The 21,652-nt window shown below is 37.3% G+C and overlaps 1 protein-coding gene across 1 annotated transcript in view; it reads left to right on the top strand.

The window, feature by feature from the left end:
- LOC125649643 (uncharacterized) overlaps positions 1-7,015 on the top strand; it is a 63,307-nt gene extending 56,292 nt beyond the window's left edge. Inside the window, exons 17-19 of the mRNA XM_056166443.1 lie at positions 401-568; positions 659-4,019; positions 4,676-7,015. Of these exons, the coding sequence (XP_056022418.1) occupies positions 401-568; positions 659-4,019; positions 4,676-4,711 (3,565 nt within the window). The 3' untranslated portion in view covers positions 4,712-7,015. The remainder of the gene's footprint in view (positions 1-400; positions 569-658; positions 4,020-4,675) is intronic.
- The last annotated feature ends 14,637 nt before the right edge of the window (positions 7,016-21,652 follow it).

The following is a 21,652-nucleotide window of genomic DNA, read 5'->3' as shown; positions in this document are numbered from 1 at the left end:
TGCTTCTGCTTAGGTCAAGAGGTGCTCTTTTGTCATGTATGACAGGTGCTCCTTTGTTTCATGAGATATATGCAAGTTGTGAGACACAGTATGAAGATAACAGAGCTTTACAACAGATTCTTTTTCGCAGTCATTCCACAAGATGTTCTTATAGATAAAATTGAACTTTGGTATGTTGAATACCATGATTATGAAGTGATTCAGTAGTCCCAACCACTTTTTCTTTAAGTATTTTACCCTCATTATCTCGAATCCTTGGATATCTCAAAGTTTTTTCTCCATCCCATCAAATTTGGGACAACGCAATTTGACTTGTATTTCACAAACAGTCGACAGTTCAGGTGATATTCAGTGTATATAGGGGACTTATTTTAGATACAATTAAAATACTATATTGTAGGTATCGAGACATCATGGCTTCAAAGAACTTTATACCAGTACAACTGAAAGAGAAACAGGAAGTCAAATCAATGCCAGGGTCCCGCAAAGTTGTGGATTCTGGGGGTCAGAAGAAAACAGCAAATAGTTTTGCTGAAGTTGCAAAAACCTCGCAGCAGAAAAACAAGAAGTAAGGTTACCATTAAATCACTTTTCTGAATTACATTTAAAGAAATACCATAGACTACAACCTTTAATAAAAAAAAATTAATATGTTTAGTACCACAGAAAAGTTGGAGAATATCTGGAAGCCTAATGATGTGATGAACAAGAATCATCCATTGAGTGGTCATGTCAAGTTAAGCGAAGAAAATGAAACCTGCAGGAGCAGGGTGCTCACCAGAAACTATGGAAATCTTGTCCCTCCTCCCAAACTTCACATTCCGTTAAAATCCACAGAGGAAGAAGAATCATGGGATGATGATGGAGAATACCTCTGGGTGTCCTCCAAACTTCCTACCACTGCCAGAGATTGTCTCAGGTGGAAGACCAATGCTAAACGCATTATGTCCGAAAAGGAAAAGTCTAATGGAAGCAAGAATCCCGCTGCCTGTGCCTTGGTAAATGAATCAAAGTGTGCAATGAAGAAAGAGCGCTCATCCAGCATTAAGAGGGACGGGAACCACATGGACACAAAACAAAGTGTTTTAAAGAAAGAAGGACTACATATGTCCACGGTTGATTCTGGTAATAATCCTATATCTGTCGAGCAAAAGAAAGCCAACGATTTCTATGGAAGTACAAGAGCAGAAAACATTGGCAAACCAGCTACATCAGAACATAAGGATCCTCTGCGAAACATTGATGTTGAGATCAAAAGGCATCCGTGGTCGAATGTCATTATTGGCCACCAGACTGGTCAGCCAAGACCAAAGGCAGAGGTTGTCTGGTCAGATGACAATCAAACTGACCAACCCATCCCCAGTATTAAAATCTCAATTTCTGAACAAGGGGTAGGTAAAACCTCAGTAAACCAGAATTTGAAAAAAGAAATGTCATCTCCGATCAGTCTTGCAGAATCATCATCTTCAGAACAACAAGTAGCTGATGATTTTTGGAATGTGTCCATCAAATCTACTAAGAAATCTAAACAAGCCAGGAAAGCTCAGAAAGTGCCTCTGTTGTCCTCAGTGGACATAATTCAATCTTCATTACAGCAGAGGGCGTACCAGGACATGTCGTCTGAGATCAGGACTCCTGATGCCGTCAGCGATTACTGGAGTGTTCCATCTAGAAAGGAATCCAATGTCAAACAAGAAGGTAGTCCCTCTCAGATATATATATCACCAGAAAACTTGACCTCACAGATAGAGAAACAGCAGACGAGTGTGGGAGGACCTGCAGCAGTCACTACACTGCCACCAGTTCTGTCATTTGTTGAGAACAAAGCTGAGCAGACGACAAAGAGTATTGTACCAGAGGGGGAGAGTTGGGATGATGAAATTTCAACTGTTGCCAAAGAAGTCTCCAAGGACTCAATACCACGAAAAACTGACAGCAATGAAGTACCACCTGGTGGAAAGTCTGATGTCACACAACCTCCTTCAAAGAAAGTTTCCAGCATGTTTAACAAAATGACCAAGTTTGGGATAAATCCCAACCCAATTAAAAAAGAGATGAGTAGTGAGGCTTCCTCATCTTCACTGACACCAGCTACACACAGAGATCAGGAACCAATTCCTCAGAAACCAGCCTACAGACGAAGACCAATGAAATCTGTAACAAAAGCTCTAAAGGCTCCCACAGAAAGTCTCCCAATAAAAGATAAGGTCCCAGAGGGTTCAGTGGCAGCAGTAGAGATAGTGGATAGCAAGGTTCAGTTGACAAAGGACCAGGATAATTCCCTTTCTTCCTCCATAAATGGTACAACCAATTCATTAACACAAGAAAAGCTTCAAAAACCAGAAGACAATGAAATATTTATAGGTTCTTCAGATCCCATGCCCTCCATTAACAGACAAAACAGTGGAAATCAGAGAAAAGAGAATGCCCAGGTACAATTAGAAAATTTCATCTTCCCCCAGAAGAAGCAGACAACCCACATCACAGAGAAAGAGGACTGGGAGTGTGAATTGACCCCACTGCCCTGTAACCCCAATCCTCCAGCCCAGTCTACAGTTGAGGCAGAAAACATTTTTAAAGAGAAATTAAGAAATGTTAGAAAAGATTTAGTGGAGCACAGATTGCCTGTGTTGAAAAATCTGACAAAGCGTGTTGAAAATTCAGTTGATTACCTCTCGAAGGATTATGACAGACAGGTCCCATTTAAGCAAACTTCCTCCAGTGAAGAAAATGAAAGAGCTGCTACCTCAGAAGAAATTGGAAATGACCATTGCAAAGATAAGGCAACCAGCCAGCAAACATCAGAACTAAAAACTGTGTTACATCAGCACCCAGCTTCAGCAGCAGACACCATGGACCACGATATTCCTGCATCAGTGAATAATCCCCCATATTTTGACCAGACATCCCATTCTTTGTCATCTGACACATCCAAATTATCCCATGACCAAGATTTACAACCCATTGTAAACTCCACAGGAATGGAACAGACTCTAAACTCTGCCTCTCTGGGTCTTCATTTACCAAGTTACGCAAGTATACTCACCAATCCACACGCTCCAGATGTTACCATGGGTTTTAATGCAGGAGATCCGTCGTCCAGCACTCCAAACCCTGATCTGCCAGCGTCACTACCCCCAAACCTAGTGCAGACTTATCTCCAGTGCCTAGCCACAGTAAGCAATCCATTAGCTGGAGGACTTGGCATGTTGCCAGCCTTACCCCTTCTTCCAGGAATGTTGCCTCTTCTACCCTTGGGATTGACAAATACAGCATTGTCGAATCCACTTTTTCCAATCAATTTGTCGGGGTTACCTACACAAGCAGTAGGTGATCCCACACAGTTTGTAAGTAAGCCTCTAAATGAAAATCAACAGTCACATGATCAGCCTCTAAATGAAAATCAACAGTCACATGATCAGCCTTGTCCTGAAAATCAACAATCACTTGATCAGTCTCAATCTGAAAATCAACAATCATATGATCAGTCTCATTGTGGAACACAATCCATGTATCATGACCATCAGCTCTCGCAAAATCAGACACAGGGTTTATCATCTAGTCAGTCAGCTCCACAGCAGTGGATAAAAACTCCAAAGCCTGAAAATCCAAACACTGCATCATGGGATTTTGACAAACCACTAGTTTCTCGGAGGTTGCCATTTAATGAAGGTTTGAATGTTTTGCCATCTTCTGCTGGAGATAACCAAACGTCAGCACGAGGAATCTCTACAAGAAGTCAATTTGATAAACCAGTCGCTAATGCTTGTGGGCAATTTACACAGGAGAAAACAGCTTCATCCCAACAAAAAAGTAATCACTCAATTTCCAATAAAGAAAGAAATTACCTTCAAAACTCTGTAAAGACCAAAGACAACAGCTACAGATCTGGAGCAAATACCCCACCATGCACGTCAGAGACCAAACTCCCAGAAAGCCTGATTAAGAGAAAGGAGCAGACACGGACAGTGCAGGCCCTGATTAAGCATATCATGAAAGAAAATCAGCAGGGAAAAGCAGTATGTGCATTCAATTTATACGATTTGACCTATATTTCTTTGAAATGATTTTCATTCTTGTTATAGTAATACTGTTGCTGAATATTAGAATTTTTTTTTTCTAGATTTCATAGCCTTTGGGGTTAGTGATACTTTTAAATAATACTCAGATGACCAAGAAGACCTGTGGGCCTCTTGTTCATAGATTTACAGGTTGTTTAAACTTGGTCATTTTTGAGGAAATATTACAAAATGAGTACATGGTTTGTCCATTTTACTCCTCTCCGTTTTTGAGCTAAGACTTTTATAAACAATGAAAGATGTGTGTTTGGCAAGGATTTTGATTTGTAAAAAATTTCTGATTTTCTTTGATGTTTGAAAAAATTACAGGTTGTTGAACTGGGGCAATTTTGGGTGAAATATTTTGCACATGGAGCTCTTGGTTTGTCATCTATCTCCTATCACCGTTTAAAGCTAGGACCTTTTATTCATATAATGCAAAAGGAAGTACATCAAAGCTCAATGATGGCTGATACTAACTTAGATAAAGTTCTACGACTCATAGCTTAAGAAAAACCGCCCTACATCAGCTTGTGATGGCGCATTACGTACTCTTTCCAGTACTCCCGTTACATGTAATTCACAAAGTATAATTTGGAACTATTTTCACTTTTCAGGCTGACATGTTTACTCATAGCAATGACAGGATCTAATGCCATTGACCAGCAAAAGGGAGGGAATGACAGCTCTGTGTATTTTTGTTCTGTCGTGAACCAAATTTCTGAACGAATCATGAATACATATTCTTTTTTCTGCAGGAGACATGCAGTAGCTTTTTTTTTTAAAAATGTTTTCATATTGTCCAGGGTGTTTGCTCTGGTATATATTTGTCTTGCCTTTGATTTGTGTTACCTATGGTGCCTGTCAGTTTCTTGTGCTGTATGCCCAGTGTAGGTACATGTAGTGCCCTCTATGGATGAGTTTAAGTGTAGGTACATGTAGTGCCCTCTATGGATGAGTTTAAGGTAAAACTTTCATCTGACATGTCCCATAGCTCTAGATTTTGATCATTCAGTAATTGATTTCAAAGAAAAAATGTTTCTCCAAAAGATTTTGTAAGCATTTTTGAATTTTAAGAAATGAAACTGCAATGTTCCTTAAATGGTTTTTGTAATGAAAGTTTGCAAAGTAGTGTATCATGTACCACTACAAGATTTGCAGAATATTTGTAGAGGATATTTTACCTCAACTTGAATTTTTTTTGCAAAAAAAAAAAATACATATTGTTCTGAAAATGAGGAGTATGAAAGTGAGATGTAGTCAAGAATTATATTAAGAGTTGTTAAATTCCAAGTGTTAAACAACTGCCAGTACTCCATCGTGCCAAGCCATGTAACCGTGTCACTGATTATACTTGTACCTGATATTACTGTAATGCAATTATTAAGACACCAGATGAGATGTATCACTGTAGGAATTTCAATGTGTTCTTTTCTTTATGCCCCTACCAAAAAGTGGTCGGAGGATATAGTTTTACCTTTATCCGTCCTTCGGCAACACCCAGTTTTCCAGACTTTTTTCTAAACGCCTTGAGATATTGACTTGATTTTTTTGTAGGCAGGTGTATATTGATCAGTTTGAGTTTTGTTCCAGTTTGTTGATTTTTTATGGAGTTGTGCCTCTTTTTCCAGACTTTTTTTTTCTAAACACCTTGAGATATTGCACTGATTTTTTGTATGCAGATGTATATTAATGAGTTACAGATTGGATATGAATTTTGTTCTGGTTTGTTGATTAGTATTGGAGTTGTGCCCCTTTCATAAACTGTGTATTTATTACATGGTTGTTAAAACGTATAGAGGATTGTGGAGTTCATTGGCAATCATTGTACCAAATGCGTGTAACATACAATCTGAATACCACATTCAATGCTATGCTTTGACGGATTTCCTACATTTGATTTTACTGCAGGCGGGGCATTTGTGTCATGCTGACACATCTAGTTTTTAAATGGTAGTTCACCAGTAATCGTTTTATGCCAGTTATAGGCAGGACGTATTATGGTATTGCGCAGTGCGTCTGTTCATCTATCAGCACCTTGTGAGAAAAGCCTATTTTAAGGTCGAAGGTCAAACTTGCATGCTAATTTTGTAGGCATAAAACCAGATAAAAATAGTCCTTAATGAGGCAAGGATAATCTTGATTCACACAATCAACCATTATTGACAGGTTGTGGTGTGGTGCTGTATCTGTTCATCAGCAATCCGTGGAAAGGACCAAAACAGTACTCTGGGTAATAAGACTAACCAAAGTCAAGGTCATACTATCATGGGTAATCATGAAGGAGAAGTACTGATAAGGCTGGGATCATCATGAAGGAAAAAGTACATTTATATAATTCTCTCTGATGATTGAGAAAGTGTTGAAAGAACACTGTCAGGGGCCGATTTTTCTTTTGATCAATGAATGGTTTATTGGGATGTTGCAGTCTGATTAAAACCACCCCCACCCCCCTCCTCCTTACACTCGTCAGTCTGTAAAACCACTCCCCTCCTCCTTACACTCGTCAGTCTGTAAAACCACTCCCCTCCTCCTTACACTCATCAGTCTGTAAAACCAATCCCCTCCTCCTTACACTCGTCAGTCTGTAAAACCACCCCCCTCCTCCTTACACTGAGTTTAATGAAGAGGGGGTGGTTTTAATCAGACTGACGAGTGTAAGGAGGAGGGGGTGGTTTTAATCAGACTGACGAGTGTAAGGAGGAGGGGGGTGGTTTTAATCAGACTGGGGATATTGATCCTTTCTTCAGTTCCAGCTGCAGTACTGAATATATTGGATGGGCACATTTTGTAGCGTGAGTGTTGCTCTTGTTTAACATTGCACAGTATTCCATGATTTGCCAAAATGTATATATATTTTTAATTTTTGCAGTTTTCGTATGTACATGTATATTGTGGGTTGTGCATTGTTTTTGGGGTTTTGTTTTTCTTTTGAAGTAAATTTTATTGTCTCTGTATTTTTGTGTCTTTGAATTTGTAATCGAATCTGATACTGTTACAGTGTGCATTATCGTATTCTACATCACAGGATGAATTCGAATTATTATAATTTGACCATCATTTAGAAAATTTGTTGACAGGTGAGGTGCATTATTATAACTCTGTTGCTAGAGGGCATGGTAGCTGTTTGTATAGGGGCCAGAATTAGAATATCGTTTCTCCTTTGCAACCCACCCTTTTGACCAATGGGAAGGTATATAGTATAAATATTTTGTTGGGACATTCAACAGCAAGTTACTTATACCATGGGTTGGTTTTTTTTTTGGAGGGTGGTGGTGGTGATGGTGTTATTAAAATAATGATAATTTTATTCTCCTGAACTGTCTACTGTGTATAGACGATTACAGTTAGTATGAAGATATTCTTAAAGTCTATACTTATACATAGTGTCCTAGACAAAGAAAAATAGTGAATCCTTTTGTTTGTGAGTGAGGAAGGATGGGGTCCATAAAAAGTTTTACATAACAATACATATATAGGAGAAAATGGTTAAAATCTCAAGAACTGCAGGATCAAGATTAGTAATGCCAATATGCAGGCGTCTTCAGATAGTGTGCATTCTAGTTTGATCAAAGGAATGCCCTACCAGGGGTAAGTTTTGGCTACAACACAAATTCTTAAGTTTTATTTGAACTTTGAAAAATCATCCCAAGAACAACAGTGTTATGATTAATATACAATCATTCTCGGGTAGTGTTGTAGATTTGTCCCAGGAGGTTCTTCTCAAGAACCACTGGCCATGATAAGTTGTATCAGCATGCAAGCATTCCAATGTAATATGCAGATTTATATTTTATCAAATCATGGTCCCTGAGGCTAGATTGGGGTTAAAATATGGATTCTTTGGATAAGAATAGATGTAGGAAATTTTAAAACATTCTTCTGAGTTGCAGGACCATACTGAATAAATCTGGTTTTATTTTCAAATGTCACCTGGCTTTAAGAATGGCATTTAAATCTGGGATGAAATTTTGCGTAGTACATGACTATCGACAAAATCTTTTTAAAAATTGATTTCTCCAGAACACAACGCCAAGACTATGTTAGTTATAACACAACACCAAGACTATGTTAGTTATAACACAACACCAAGACTATGTTAATTATAACACAACACCAAGACTATGTTAGTTATTTTGTTATAGATGCACTCCTATGGTTTGTAGATTTGGTTAAGTCGTGACACTGTGGGGTCATAACATGGGGACAAAAAAAATTATGGGAATAAAGAGGGTAAATAAAAAATTTGATAAAGAACTGCAGGACCAATGTAACTCAGGTGAGCATTGTGTCCCCTGAGCCTCTTGTCTCATAATTACATGTTAATTTCAGGATGCATAAAGTGTATGGGAAGGCTAACAGAATATTTTACCCACACATCCATAACACGGGGTATTTTACCAACGCATCCATAACACGGGGTATTTTACCAACACATCCATAAAACGAGTTATTTTACCCACGCATCCATAACACGGGGTATTTTACCCACGCATCCATAACATGGGGTATTTTACCCACGCATCCTTAACACGGGGTATTTTACCCACGCATCCATAACATGGGGTATTTTACCCACGCATCCATAACACGGGGTATTTTACCCACGCATCCATAACACGGGGTATTTTACCCACGCATCCATAACACGGGGTATTTTACCCACGCATCCATAACACGGGGTATTTTACCCACGCATCCATAACACGGGGTATTTTACCCACGCATCCATAACACGGGGTATTTTACCCACGCATCCATAACACGGGGTATTTTACCCACGCATCCATAACACGGGGTATTTTACCCACGCATCCATAACACGGGGTATTTTACCCACGCATCCATAACACGGGGTATTTTACCCACGCATCCATAACACGGGGTATTTTACCCACGCATCCATAACACGGGGTATTTTACCCACGCATCCATAACACGGGGTATTTTACCCACGCATCCATAACACGGGGTATTTTACCCACGCATCAGGTTATGTTCATCATGATTGCAGACTTTTCGATGTTACTTAGAGCTGTTTTACTGTGTATTGCTTTTTTCAAATGCACGTGTCTCTCGAAGCATACATAAATAAAAATATGATAAAAAGGCTGGAATGTTACAAATGAGTAGAGTATGAGAACGTATTGTAGATTTATAGACGGACAGTTCCAAAGGGTTGTGGCATTTTTTGTTTTTTACTTTGTTTGCATTGATTGCACAAACGTTCAAGGTGTTTCGATTTTTTTTTTAACATGTGCTACTTTTCAACTTTTTTCTCGAGATTGATCAAGCATTGTATTCTAAAATAAAAGGATGCTCATGTCAAATCTGATTGCTCTAACAAAGGCATATAGCGAGGTTCCATCTACCAATTTCAATTGTAAGGTTCTAGACTATAGATATATTTTTATTTTTCTAAAAATGAAAACGTATAATCTTTGCAACAAAAATTAGACTCGTAAATGCAATACTTTTTTGAAGACGATCCCATTTTTCCTTTTTTCTTCCGTTTTCGTTCGTTGTTAGTCATCCTTCTGTCATAAACTTTTAAACATTTTTCAGCTTCTCTGAAATGGCTGAACCAATTCTCACCAATTTTGGTATATAACATCTATGGATATACGGGGGAAGTTGCGAATTTCGTGGTCTCTGCCTCCCTGGAGCATAAGGGGTGTGGTCAAAACATCAAAATTAATGTAATCTTAAAGGATAGGGGATCAAAGTTTTACATACAAATATATAGAGAAAATCTTCCTTCTCAAGGACTTTGGCCATAGAAGTTTACATTTACATGAAAGCTTCCTGACATAGCGTAGATTAAAGTTTGTAAAAATCATGGCCTCTGGGGGTAGGTTGAGGTCGCAATAGTTTTACATGCGAAAATTTTAAAAGATGGGCCAAAGTGACGCAGGTGAGTGATGTGGCCCATGGACCTCTTGTTAAAAGCAGTGTGTGTTCTACGAAATGTAATGAATATTCAAGCTTTTAGAACTCAATATAAAGTGGTATTTTGCTGTGGTGTGTTAAAACTTACTCTTGCTCCTATAAAAGAATTGTAAATTATCACTTTTGTATGATGTTAAAACCAACACGTGTATATCGTCTGCTATGAAGTACACGTATAAAAGGGAGAAATATAGAGCACACAGGTAACACAATTTCAAGAAACCATAAACGTGCATACTTGGGTGTCCATTAAAGTCGAAGGTCAATCCACATTTATTTGGACGCATCAAATGATGTGGCATTTTGTTGTGTTTTCGTGGGATTTTCTATTATTGGTTCTAAGAAAAAACAATGTAAAATCGGTCATTGATCATGAAATGCACAAATGAAAATATAGTTTTGAAGTTTGGGGCAATGTTTTCATTGAATTTACAAGAAAAGAGTTGTGAATAATGTAAAACTAATTAAAGGTGGTTTTAAGGGTAATTTTGTGGTAAAAATGTTGAAACATTCAGTTTAATTTTTAAAAATTGTGTCCATGGAAAGGTGGGTGTGTTTGATTTGCATCACAAAAAATAATTTTGCATAAAGGCCCAGTATTCTATATACAAGGGAAATTGACCTGTCTCGCCAAATACCATAAAACTTGGGGTACTACTTTTCTGGTTAAGAATCTGAGAAATCGTAAATGTATGCGTTCAATGATATCCCATATTTCACGTGCATGGATCATAACTGGTGATACAAATATCAACAAACAGGTCAAATGAGCAGATTTTTGTAATAAATCCATACATAGTTTTCTGGGAAGGAGGGGGATATAAACGAGGGGGAAAACCATTTAAGCAGAATTTTTGCGAGGTTTTAATTTTGGCATTATTAGCGAGAGTGATGAGGTCGCTAAATTGAATATCGTTTACAATGTATTCCATATAGGAGGTGATAGTTCATCTTTCCTGAAATTATAAAGTCGTTAAAATTAACTGTCGCTAAATACCCATTTTTATAGTCTCGCTAACGGTATTACGATCTCGTGGAGATCCGGGTTAGAATAAGTCCTCTGTACCCCTTATTATACCCCCCGCAACAAATTGTGGGGGGTATGCTGGAATCGGGTTGTCTGTCTGTCCGTCCATCTGTAGACGCAATGGTTTCCGAGCTCTAAAGCATTATCCTTTCCACCTACCATCACCATATCTTATATATGGACTACCCATGGGATGAAGATGTTCCCTATCGATTTTGGGGTCAAAGATCAAGCGCACTGGACATCGAAGTAGCAATATGGTTTCCGGGCTCTAAAGCGTTATCCTTTCCACCTACAGTCACCATATCATACATATGGACTACCCATGGGGTGAAGATGTTCCCTATCGATTTTGGGGTCAAGGGTCACGCACACTGGACATCGAAGTAGCAATATGGTTTCCATTTAAATTCTTTAACAGCTTTTTTCATCGCATGGAGATGCTGTGTTCCTTAATACCTTTTGGATCATAATACTGAAGTTTTACCTATTACCAACACCCTTTGGGAGATTGGGGTATTCTTAGTGAGCATTGCTCACAGTACCTCTTGTTTATCATTAGAGATGACTAAATGAGGTGGTCCTTTGGATGAGACCGCTTAAACCGAGGTCCCATGTCACAGCAGGTGTGGGACGATAAAGACCCCCTCCGCCTGCTTAAAGGCCGTAAGCGCCGAGCTTAGGCCTAAACTATGCAGCCTTTCACCGTGAAAAATTCTGGAGAGGGACATTAAACAATATTCAATCAATCAATATTCGATATTGCAATGTAATTTAAAATGCTCAAATAACTTCTTATTTTGCCTTTGAAGACAACGTGGTTTATCATTTAGGGGTATGTCCTTTAGAAAATACCACGACTTCCGTTGTTTTCACCAGTTTCCAGTTTTCGCAATAAAATTCAACAATAGCTTGTTGGAATCGGATTCTGGCAATAAAGACGTTTTGATCGGCATAACATCGATGTTCTGTGTAAACAGGTGAATTTTTCTCTACGTCATTGGTTGGATAAGCCCACGTTCTCTTTTAATAAAAACCTTTCAATGTCTTTTATTTATAGAGAGAATAAAAAAGGTGACAGGTTCTCTCCTTGCCGTACATAAGGTTACAAAAGAAGAAAAAAATTGAGGTATCATCATTCAATCGTATTCTTGACCTAAAACTGTTATACCTCTTTCATACAGGTAATGCAATTACCATTAACACCACAGGCCCCCATGTCACACAGTGTCAAATTCCGGTTTGAAATCAATAAAGGCACAAAACAATTCCTTTTTACCATTCATTTGAGTTTATGACAACAACAAAAAACTAGAATTATTATGTTGTCAGGTATATGGAATACTCCTATCTAACATTAATTTGACACCCCCTAGTTAACTTGACATCACGGCAGTACTACATATATTGCACAAAAACACCAGAGAAATGTTTGTTAAAACAGCAAGTTGGGTCTTTCATTTTCGGGCTGTGTTGGGTCATCATTGTTTTGATACATTAGTTTTACTATGCGTGTTTTAAATTAGCCATTTAACTGGCACGATAACATCATATCATATAAGGTTTGGTTAAATAGGTAATTTTAAAAATCCCAGAAAAATAGTTGATACATCGTACAATCATCACTTGCTCTCATGAGAGTAAGCGAATCGGACACATGAGAGTAAGCGAATCGGACACTTGAGAGTAAGCGAATCGGACACATGAGAGTAAGCGAATCGGACACTGGACTTGCGAAGATGCCGTACAATATATATGCTCATTTGACACGCTGCAGATAAATTTTCTTTATCAATACTGGGACATTCTAGAACACGTGTATGCATTATTTTCACCTGTATATAATTTGCTTAGTTTCCATCCACCTATACAGATTCATTCTTATTTCGTAGAAAACACGAGAGAAGGTACTTTGATTTTCATTCGAGTTAACTGATCATCCATAGTGCTTCGGGACGGGATCCTCCCGCCGGCTCGTAACCATCATTTACGGTGATTTTCAACTTATCATTATACGTGTCTCTTCCATTTAAAAAAATGTAGGGGAAATCCAAATCTAGTAATTCTTTGATCTGCCCGTTTAGCATGACCTCCATATATACATGTATCGGCCTACCCAATGGTCTTAAATAGTCCTCATTGTCGGTGAGACGAGACTTTATCAGGTATACAAGATATTTTATTGAGTAATCAAGGGCCCCGGAAGGAATTGTAAACAAAATGGGGTATAATGTTTAAAAAAAAAAAAAAAAATTCACCTAGAAATTCAACATTATTGTTCATCATATAATCATATTATGGCACGCCAAATTCACAAAAATGAGCTAAACATAGTTTCACAGTTGATAAACTAGGTTTATCGACTGTAAACTATAGTTAACGACGTTAATCTATATTTCACATCTGTAAACCATAGTTAACAGATAATCTATGTTTCACAAGCGTAAACTATAATTAACAATAAAAACAATCATTAGCGATTGCTAAACATAGCTTATCTGATAAATACGGTTTCACGATTGTAAACTACGGTTTACAAGTCTGATAAATATAGTATCACAATTTGTGAAACTAGGATTAACAATTGTGAACTATAGTTAACGAATGTAAATTATAGTTTACAAATGGGAATCTGTATTTATCAGCAAAATCTATTGTTAACGTTTATTTAAAGACAGATAAACTTGGATTAGCATTTGTAAATTATAGTTTACAACCGTTAAATATAGTTTTACGGATGAAAAATATAGTTAACGAATCGTTAACTATAGTTTACAGTTCGTAAATTATAGTTTACAGTCGATAAACCTAGTTTATCAACTGTGAAACTATGTTTAGCTCATTTTTGTGAATTTGGCGTGCCATACAATATCATTATATAATCATATCAGGCATCATTGTCTCTAGTGTTGAGGAGGAAATATGATTGTACTTGTGTCTAAAAGTAGATGTTTTACATTTTCATATCACAGGCACTCGACGTTTTAAATATATACAATAAAAAATTGTCTTCCTGTAAACAAACTATTAATTGTGAGAAGTTTGTATAGGAAGACATTATTGTATATAATATTTAAAACGTCGAGTACCTGTGGTACATAATATATGAAGTGCCTATAAGAAATCTATTCTAGGCCTGGGGATCCGAGTTGGAATAGGTCCTTTATGGAGCGCCAAATTAACAAACTCAAATAATTATAGGTTATAGACTTTGTATGGGAAAATATGACGACCGAGTTTTTTGGCGCGTACACGCACCGAGCTTGCGAGGTCCGTTCGCAACAAAAAACGAGGTCGTCATATTTCCCATACAAAGTCTATAACCTTTTTATTATGTACTTTCAATTTCATTTAGAAACTAACAATAATTTTATTTTTAACAATAACTTTATCGGTTTAACTGAGTAAAAGATGGAAAAACACCAAAAAAATGAAAATCAACGGCGTAGAAATTTGATTGTGACGTAATGTTTGCGGGCCAGAATGTTTCCGGGCATATATCGTGTGATATATGCCCGCAAACTTTTAAAGAAAAAAGAAGAGATAAAATTGAAAGTATATAATAATTGAAGATATCATCAATTCATTTGATGCGCGCAACAATTTAATTAAAGATCTCTTCAAATAATTAATGATATCCTCAATTCTGAATTATTGCGCGCATTAATTGAATTGATGATGACATTAATTCTTCAGCTGAATTGATGCGCGCTTTAATTTGATTAATGATCTCTTCAAATTAATTAATGATATCAACAATTGAATTGATGCGAGTAGTATAACGCGACTAGATGGCTGGTTCAACTGAGTGCAGTTTTGAGTGCGGTCCGATAGGGAGTTCAACGGAGTGTAGTTTGGAGTGCGGGGTTTTATAGACGGGTCAAGCAGTTGGCCGGGACCACCTGGCGCGGTCAAGCTGGGCAGGTGGGGAGAGGTGGTGCGGTGTGGGGGGATAGCGTGTGAGCGTTTTGTATTCCTGGTGTATTCCTTTATGTTAAATTTTCAAATAAAAAGAATTAAAGAACAATTAAAAGTTTACACATTTATTCAATGAAACACATTTATCAAATCAACGAATCCAGGTTATTGATGTTGTGGAACATTCTATATGACGTTATGGAAAAACCTGCTTTTCCATGACGTCACAATAAACGCAATACACAATTCGCGTTGTCACTTTCATCAGCATGCCTGAGCGAATACACAACGACTTACGGAATAACAGAAATGGACTCCCACTAAAGAAGAACAATGGCTGAAAGTTTACACATTTATTAAATGAACACACAAATACAATTCAACAATTTATAAAGTCCCTAGAACGGGGCACTTTCGTTTTCATTTCTCGGAAACGCGGCTATTTTCTGAGAATCGCTTTGACTTTGTTTTGTAAACGATGAGCTCAGCTATTCGGTAGTTCTATAAAACTGAATTCGGTTAACATGCAAAGAGTTTCATCATATGTTCACTATATTGTGTGGTTTGAGTCAGATCTTTCTGCAGGAGACGTCATTACTGCCCGTGAAGGACTGCAAAATTTAGGCCTATGCTCGGCGCTTACGGCCTTTGAGCAGGGAGGGATCTTTGTCGTGCCACACCTGCCGTGACACGAGATCTCGGTTTTTGCGATCTCATCCGAAAGACCGCCCCATATAGTCGCCTCTGACGACAAGCACGGGGAAGTGAGGACTTATTGTAACCCGGATCCCATATAGTTTTACGCTCTATATTTAAAAATAATTCATTTTTACTCTAAAAGTACTTTGGACCTAAACTCTATTATGGATATAGCAGAACAGTTTTATAGTATATAAAAACAACTATCTGTGCACTTCGCACCCTATGAGATCACAACGAAAAAGTACGTCACGACGTACATCTTACAATTCATGTCTATATGGTGTCGTTCTATTGATAGGCGTTATCAAGTGATAAGCCGTATACGCGAAAAAAATTCTTTTCAAATAATATATTATTTCAATTTCGTATCAAATCACTCAACATTTTTATATTTGCGCGAAGGTCATAATTCACATTGTGACCTTGAAATCGACCCTCTATTTTCTCCCGATCATCACTACGTTATGTAAGAAAATCTAATTTACATAATGATTGCGAGCAGAGTGTTAAAGGAGTGACGATATACGGTGTATGGTGGTGTATAAAGTGTATATATATTTATATTCCTGTTACCAAAGGAGTTTGAACGCGAATTGTGTATTGCGTTTATTGTGACGTCATGGAAAAGCAGGTTTTTCCATAACGTCATATAGAATGTTCCACAACATCAATAACCTGGATTCGTTGATTTGATAAATGTGTTTCATTGAATAAATGTGTAAACTTTTAATTGTTCTTTAATTCTTTTTATTTGACAATTTAACATAAAGGAATACACCAGGAATACAAAACGCTCACACGCTATTCCCCCACACCGCGCCTGCTACACAGCACCACCTCTTCCCACCTGCCCAGCTTGACCGCGCCAGGTGGCCCCGGCCACCTGGCCAACTGCTTGACCCGTCTATAAAACCCCGCACTCCAAACTACACTCAAAACTGCACTCCGTTGAACTCCCTATCGGACCGCACTCAAAACTGCACTCAGTTGAACCAGCCATCTAGTCGCGTTATACTACTGATGCGCGCTACAATTCCGTTGAAGAGAGCAATAATTGATATTATTATATAGCTAATAAATAGTCTAATATAAAACTGCGTAAAATCTAGAGAATGTTAGCGTTCAATATCCTGAGAATTTATTGAACGCTAACTTTACATTGGGTAAATTGTATGCGCCCGAAACATTCCGAGTATGAGCGTTCAATATTGACGTTACCGTAACGACGTAAACAAGTCAAAATGGCAGACGACGGTCCTCCGAATCTGACAGAGCCGGTATTTGATATTTACTTAAGCAAAATGTTTTACTGTACATAAATTATGATGTCCCCATTTACAAAATCAGTTTGCTTCATGCATTAATGACGGGTTAAATATTGAACAGTTAAGAAATGCATGCTGTTATTGCACACTCCCAATATTGATGAATTCTCGTCTATTTTGAAGTAGTTTGAGTGAAAAGGGATATAATTTAACAACTAAATACTTTAGTTATATAATAAAAGGGTTATTGAACTTATATAGGTGAATATTGGCACTCGTTGGCTGTCAAAATGCACTCGCAAGCTCGTGCATTTTCACAGCCAACTCGTGCCAATATTCACCAATATAAGTTCAATAACCCTATATAATGCGCGCATTAAATCAATTGATGAGAGCAATAATTGAATTGATGCGCGCATTAATTGAATTCTTGCTCTCTTCAATTGAATTAATGATATCTTTAATTCATTTGAAGAGGGCAATAATTCTGTTCGAGCAACATATCCACAATTGAATTAATGATCTTTTTAATTGAATTGTTGCTCTCTTTAAAAGAATTGATGCGCGCATTAATTCCTTATACAAAAGCATTGTAAATAATTAAAGATATCTTCAATTGAATTAAAGAGATCATCAAATTATTTATACCGAGGTCTAAATTAATTATTGTGAGTAATATTACTACGAAAATGATGCTCTCATCAATTGAATTGAAGAGAGCAATAATTGAGTTAATGCGCGCATTAAATCAATTATTGTTCTCATTAATTCAATTGATGAGAGCAATAATTGAATTGAAGTGCGCATTAATTCATTTGATGAGAGCAATAATTGATTTAATGCGCGCATTAATTCAATTAAATAGAGCAAAAATTGAATTGATATCTTCAATTATTTGAGGTTATGTTAATTGGCGCTCCATAGTCCATAATAAAATGAAGAAAACTAAATCCTAAAAGTGATTTTATGTTTGATTCTGTATAAGTATGTAAAAATTTCTCATTTGGTAACTATCGACGATACAATCATGTTCTATTTAAACAAAATTATTTGATTGTTGTGCCAAAGCCACAACAAACGGTCACGGAATGTATACATGTTAGACTATGTCGATGACGATTTTCATTTTGGTTACAATCGATAATCATAATTTTTGCAATCCCTGTCTCGTTAACTCTTTAATTAGGATTTGTTAATGTCGGGCATTTTGTCCATAAACACGCACATTTAATCTGTTTCATTGGGGGTATACAGGGTTTAATACTGTACCCCTGCCTATTCGTAAATATGTGTATTTGTGTTAAGGTAACCTGGTCCCACATTATATGTACCAATATAAGTATATTCCTGTCTTTCATTTCACTCAAGTGTGAAAAAAAATGTACGCAACACCACAAATGTTAAGTACTGCGTCTTTATTGAAATGATTTGACAGGCCATATAAGATGTGTCCTTACAACCCAATAACCCTGTAAGCAGTAAATGAAGCGAATCTCCCGGTGATGGAAATCCTGTACAAGAAAAGGTGTAGAGACGACAAAGATATTGATTTATACAATATTTCATTATTTGTAAACAACATACATAAATGGATTGGGTAGCTGGCAATCTGACATCTTCCTAGGTCAGCGATGTATATTATCTATGACATGTCTTAGAAATTTGAGAAATATGACAGATCTAAACCCTGTCTCGATCAGCAAGTTTATAACTGATCAGAACAAAACATGACATAATACATAAGAAGAAAAACATACCTCGCAAACAAAAAGTACTCGATAGAAATGTGCAGTTGTAAACAGAAATACAAAAACATAGGCACTCTCCATCTGAATGGGTAAATGAAAAATATATCTACTTTACTATAAACATAATGTTATGATATGGTATATATATTTTTATTTACCAATTTAGATGGGGAGTGAAAGATGAGAGAGGAAAACAAACCACACCGGGTTTATTAACATCTCGATTTATGATTCCCGTGGGGATCCGGGTTAGAATAGGTCCTCAGCACCCCCTGGTTGTCATAAGAGGCGACTAAATGTGGTGGCCCATCGGAAGATACCGCTAAAACCGAGGTCCCGTGTCACAGTAGATGTGGCACGATGAAGATCCCTCCCTGCTCAAAGGCCTTAAGCGCCGAGCATAGGCCTAATCTTTGCAGCCCTTCACCGGCAATGGTGACGTTAGTCTGGCCCTGACCCAATTTCCGCTACGCTACATTAGCGGAAATTGGGTCAGGCATGCGCCAGACTATGGTGACGTCTCCATGCGAGTGAAATATTTTCGAGAGGGACGTTAAACATTAATCAATCGATTTATGACGACACTATGATAATCTAAACCATGTCGTGTTTATCAGGATGTACTTGAGATCGGTCCCTTAATATTTCAAAAGTCGACAGTGATTTGTTAAGGATGATTCGGCATAATGTTGGGGATTATGTATGAAATAGATCAATAATTAGGTGGGCAGTGCTTAGAACTGTAACTTATTATGTTAAATAATATTAATATTTATTATCAGAAATGAATATATAATAAGAGGCCCACAGGCCTAATCGGTCACCTGAATACTAGTGAAAAGGTATCACTACTTCCATGGGCTATGAAATATAGAAAAAAAATTCTGTTCTGAATATCTAAGCTAAATTCTAATGTTCAGCAACAGTATAAACAAGATGTGTTCTTAAAACTTCACTGCCCTCAAAAGTGCATACCGGTATACTGATGAAAGGCTTTAAATAATAGGTGTATTAACATTAAAACATCAAAATATATGACTAATTTGGAATCATCCTTAAGTCATAACCCTGGGTTATGAAATTCACCATTTTTTGTACATCCTTTTCTGCTATTCCTAAGTATGCATTTAGATTTTATACAATATCAGCAAACTTACACATACATACTATATACTAAGTTTGGCCCCACCATGGTGTCAGAACCCTTACTCTGGAGAAAATCAAATTTACAAATTTGGTAAAAGACTACCTACTCTATCCATTTAGCACTATATACCAAGTTTGGCCCCACCCTGGGGTCAGAACCCCTACCCCGGGGATCAAGAAATTTACAATTTATGTTCCCCTTGTTCTAAAGATGCTTCATATCAAATATGAAAAGAATTGGAATGAAAGTTATCAAGAAGAAGTTAAAAATGTCTATTGTTTACACATTTAATAACTGACCATTTTGGCCCCACCCTGATGCAAAAAACCCTACCCCTGGGATCATTAATTTACAATTTTGGTAAAGGACTATCTGTTCTTTCTAGATATCTATTTAGTGTTTATATAGTATCAACCACACTAAAGAAGATGTTATTCAAGTGTTTTACACATAGACACTCTATCCATTTAGCACTATATAACAAGCTTGGCCCCGCCCTGGGGTCAGAACCCCTACCCCGGGGATCATGAAATTTACAATTTTGGTAGAGGCCTTCCTGCTCTCCATGACCATGCATTTAGTTTTTCTTACACATGTGCGGTTCTTGAGAAGATTTTTGAAAATTGGGCAGTTTTTGCCCTGCCCCCAAGGCCCCAGGGCTGCAGGAATCCTGAAATTTACATTATGTTCCCCTTATTCCAAATATGTTTCATACTAAATTTGAAAAGAATTGGAATGATAGTCATCAAGAAGTTAAAAATGTCTATTGTTCACACATTTAATAATTTACTTTTTTGGCTCCACTCTGATACAAAAACCCTTACCCCTGGTATCATCAAATTTACAGTTTTGGTAAAAGACTATCTGTTCTTTCTAAATGTCTATTTACTTTCAATTTAGTATCAATAGCACTAAAGAAGGTGCTATTTAAGTGTTTTATACATAAACACTATGTACCAAGTCAGAACCCCTACCCTGGGGATCATGAAATTTACGATTTGGTAGAGGCCTTCCTGCTCTACATCACCATGCATTTAGTTTTTCTTATATGCATGTGGTTCTTGAGAAGAAGATTTTTTTAAAGTTGGTCAATTTTGGGCAGTTTTTGCCCTGCCCCTAAGGTCTCAGGGGAGCTGGAATCCTGAAATTTACAATTTATATCCCCTTGTCCCAATGATGCTTCATACCAAATTTGAAAAGAATTGGACTGGTAACTATTAAGAGGAAGTTTAAAATGTTCAATTGTTAACGCACGACGGACGGCAACCAATTGCAAATGTCTACAGTAGAGTTTCCAGACTCCCGGCCTTTTGGACACCCCCTGGCGAAGAAAGCTGAATCTGTGCCTGTATGCCCTGTGGAGCCTGTAATATATGCTCTGTGAAATATGTGTCCAGTAAAGGCTGTTATACATGCTTTGTAAAGCCTGTAACATATACTATGTAAAGTGTATAATATATATTCTGTGAAGCCTGTAACATATGTTCTGTAAAACCCGTAAGGTATACCCTGCTATGTAAAGTCTGTAATATACATTCTGTAAAGCCTGTAATATATGTCCTGTAAAACCTGCAATATATGTTCTGTAAAGACTGTAATATATATTCTGTAAAACCCGTGTAATATACATTCTGTAAAGCCCGTAATATATACCCTGTAAAACCTGTAATGTGTGTTCTGTAAATCCTATAATATATGCATGTACAGCCCGTTATACCCGTAATATATACCCTGTAAAACCTGTAATGTGTGTTCTGTAAATCCTATAATATATGCATGTACAGCCCATTATACCCCGGTACATATGCTAGATTTCCTCATTGACAACATCTTCGTGA

This window comes from Ostrea edulis, chromosome 5 (assembly GCF_947568905.1).
Source record: "Ostrea edulis chromosome 5, xbOstEdul1.1, whole genome shotgun sequence".
In the NCBI taxonomy this organism is placed as follows: domain Eukaryota; kingdom Metazoa; phylum Mollusca; class Bivalvia; order Ostreida; family Ostreidae; genus Ostrea; species Ostrea edulis.
The sequence above is the reverse complement of the archived record's forward strand: the minus strand, read 5'-3'. Positions and strand labels throughout refer to the sequence as shown.